Source organism: Volvox carteri, assembly GCF_000143455.1.
Source record: "Volvox carteri f. nagariensis unplaced genomic scaffold VOLCAscaffold_49, whole genome shotgun sequence".
In the NCBI taxonomy this organism is placed as follows: domain Eukaryota; kingdom Viridiplantae; phylum Chlorophyta; class Chlorophyceae; order Chlamydomonadales; family Volvocaceae; genus Volvox; species Volvox carteri.
Window position 1 is genome coordinate 620,194 of NW_003307592.1, and position 2,795 is coordinate 622,988.

The following is a 2,795-nucleotide window of genomic DNA, read 5'->3' on the forward strand; positions in this document are numbered from 1 at the left end:
CATCGTGTGTGTGTGTGTGTGTGTTTCCGCTCTTCCCTCCCAACGCCTGTACGTCGCTGCCACGGATGTCTTGCCAGATCCTAGGCCAGACGGCTGCCTGGCCAGCTGACGGCCATGTCTCGCTTAGCTAGCCAAATGCAGCGAAACCAAATACCTCGAAATAGGATCATATCGGTAACGTACACACACACACACACAAGTGGTACGGCGTTCCTTTGCGCAGGTTCCTGCCGCTGCTGTCCGCCTGGGCCGCCCGTATTGAGTCCTTCGACCCCCCCGCGATGTCCGCTGTGGTGGAGCTGGTGGATCTGATGGACGCCGAGCTGGGGCAGCTGTGTGACGAGGTGGGTACGGGGGCGCATGAAGGTGTGTGCGGGTAGATGGAGGAATGAACAGCTGCTGATGTGTATGTATCTGCGCATTGTGAAATCTGTGTGCGCGCGTGTGTGTCTGTGTGTGTATGTGCGTGCGTGTGTATGTGTGTCTGTGTGTATGTGTGTATGTCAGGGTTCGACACCCCATACGGGGCCCGTAAGTTTTTGGCCTTTTTTCGGTATCCCCGTCAGGGCCCGTAGGACTTTTCGGTGGCTCCCGTAAGGATTTTGGGGCGCGAAGCGCCCCGTACGGGGCCGCCCCCGGACCGGCCGAAGGCCGGTTACGGTGGCTCCCGTAAGGATTTTAAGGATTTATAAGAGGCCGTACGGGGCCCTGTAGGGGAGAGGACGGACCATATAAAGGGTAAGGCCACACACTTGGCAGACATAATTCATATTGCAATATTTAACTACACTTTTCATAATACTTTTATAGCTTCTGGTCTGTAACATCCAGCGATGGCAGACAATGAGTCGTCAGGAGGTGACCAAGGGCCTCCTAATCCACCGCCCTCCAAGAAGCGCGCCACCTTAATATTGTCGGACCTATGGGGCTCTGGTAAGCTCGCTCATCTATTGTGGGAACGGAGCTGGTCGTAGCTACTCCTCGCCGATCTCATGTTCGGTCCGGACGCAGGCGCTTGGCTTTCGCTGAGTGTGCCGTGTCCCCGAGTGTAATGGTTCACGAGAAAATAACGAAAATAACGATTTACAGGGCAAAAAAATGCAAAGCGTCACTTTCCACAGCGTTTCAGCCAAGGACAGTGCCCCCGTGAAGGTTTTGCGGGGGTTACGGGGGCCCCCATAAGGTTTCGGCCGGTACAGGAGCCTGGTACGGGGGCCCCTCCGTAAGGAAAATTTGGGAGGTACGGGGGAGCCCGCAAGTTTCAGAAAGGTCAGTGTCGAACCCTGGTGTATGTGCGTGTATGTGCGTGTCTGTGCGTGTCTGTGTATGTGTATGTGTGTTATAACGCCAATTGTTGCGTTACCCTCCAAAAAATGTAACCCGGGGCCCCATGCAAGCCCCAAGGATGAGGGGGGGCCCCAGAAGAGCCGGTAGCCTAGGGCTGTCCGATTTAGTTTACAACCGGAGAACTTTTAAGTGGGTGGTAACAGAATAACCGTTATCTTATCGCTCTACGACAAATGAATGAAGAGTTGTTGACGGCGTGACCTGCGCACCGGTGTTGGAGATGCCTCGCCCCACACCCTTCTTTGCCGCCGCCGGCCCCCTCACCTCACCTTCATCCCCCTGTCCTCCTCCTCCTACCTCCCCCCGCTGCTGCTGCCGCTGTGCTCCCCCACGTACTCCTCCTCCCCTCCTCACAACCCCACAAGGCTGCGGTGATACGGCGCGCGCGGATACCCCCCGCGGCGGGCGGCGGGGGTCTGAACTGGCCGGAGGGGCGCTGCGACACATTGAGGTGCCGGGGGGGGGGGGAAAGGGGGGTTTAAATCATACGCGACAAGAACTGTGGGGGGGGGGGGCAGAAGGGCGGGGGCGGTGGCCGGGATAGCCGAGGACAGTGACCTGGGGGGATTGCGACTAGAGGGAGGAAGGGATGGGTCATGGCACAACCCGCATGCCTCCCTCTCTCTCTCACACGCCCATGCCCAACACACGCACACTCACACACTCTCTCTCCCTCTCTCTCTCACACGCCCATGCCCAACACACGCACACTCACACACTCTCTCTCCCTCTCTCTCACCATCCACCCATGCCACACCACACGCACACACACACTCTCCCTCTCTCTCACGCGCCCTCAGGTGGGCCGCCAGTCTGCACACGCAGCTGTCTTCCTTGGCACTACGTGTAGCGACCTGGCCCGCGTTCCAACATGACCGACAGCAGCAGCAGCAGCAGCAGCCCCAGGCGGCAGCGGGCTCTCAACGAGCTGCCGCGGTGGCTCACCTCCGCGGGGTAGCTGGCGTGTGGTCGGAGCTCAGCCGGCGAGTAGACTGGTTGGGCCGGGAGCAGGAGCGGATGGACGCGCGGTGCGTGGGGGTGTTTGGGGTTGTACGTGCGTGTATGCGCGCGCGTGTGTGTGGTGTGTGGTGGGGGGGGAGGTTGCGGTGAGGATGTGCAGTGTAGCTCAGGTAGCATTTGGAAAGCGATGAAAACCCTACCACACCAATAGCACTTCACATCAATACCAACACAACTTTTATATTCAATGCTGCACGCTTCCTTTGCTTTCTTTGCACGTGATGTTCCGGGCTGCAACCGGCCGCCCGCCCCCACCCCCCCACACACACCCATGTTGGCGCGCACATGCATCATCAGCTTCAAGGAGCACCGCATTCCCTGGGACGCGGACTTGCTGCCCCGCTTGAAGCGCTCAGCGCTGCGGCTGCTGACCGTACACCTGCGGGCTGTGCTGGCGGAGGCGGCGGCGGCGGCGGCGGCGGGGGCCG

The 2,795-nt window shown here is 59.6% G+C and overlaps 1 protein-coding gene across 1 annotated transcript in view; it reads left to right on the forward strand.

Moving 5' to 3' along the window:
• Positions 1-1,052, forward strand: part of VOLCADRAFT_96107 (uncharacterized protein) — a gene marked incomplete at both ends in the record, with an annotated part of 13,131 nt that extends 12,079 nt beyond the window's left edge. Inside the window, 2 exons of the mRNA XM_002955142.1 lie at positions 224-366; positions 1,012-1,052. Of these exons, the coding sequence (XP_002955188.1) occupies positions 224-366; positions 1,012-1,052 (184 nt within the window). The remainder of the gene's footprint in view (positions 1-223; positions 367-1,011) is intronic.
• Between the last annotated feature and the right edge of the window lie 1,743 nt (positions 1,053-2,795).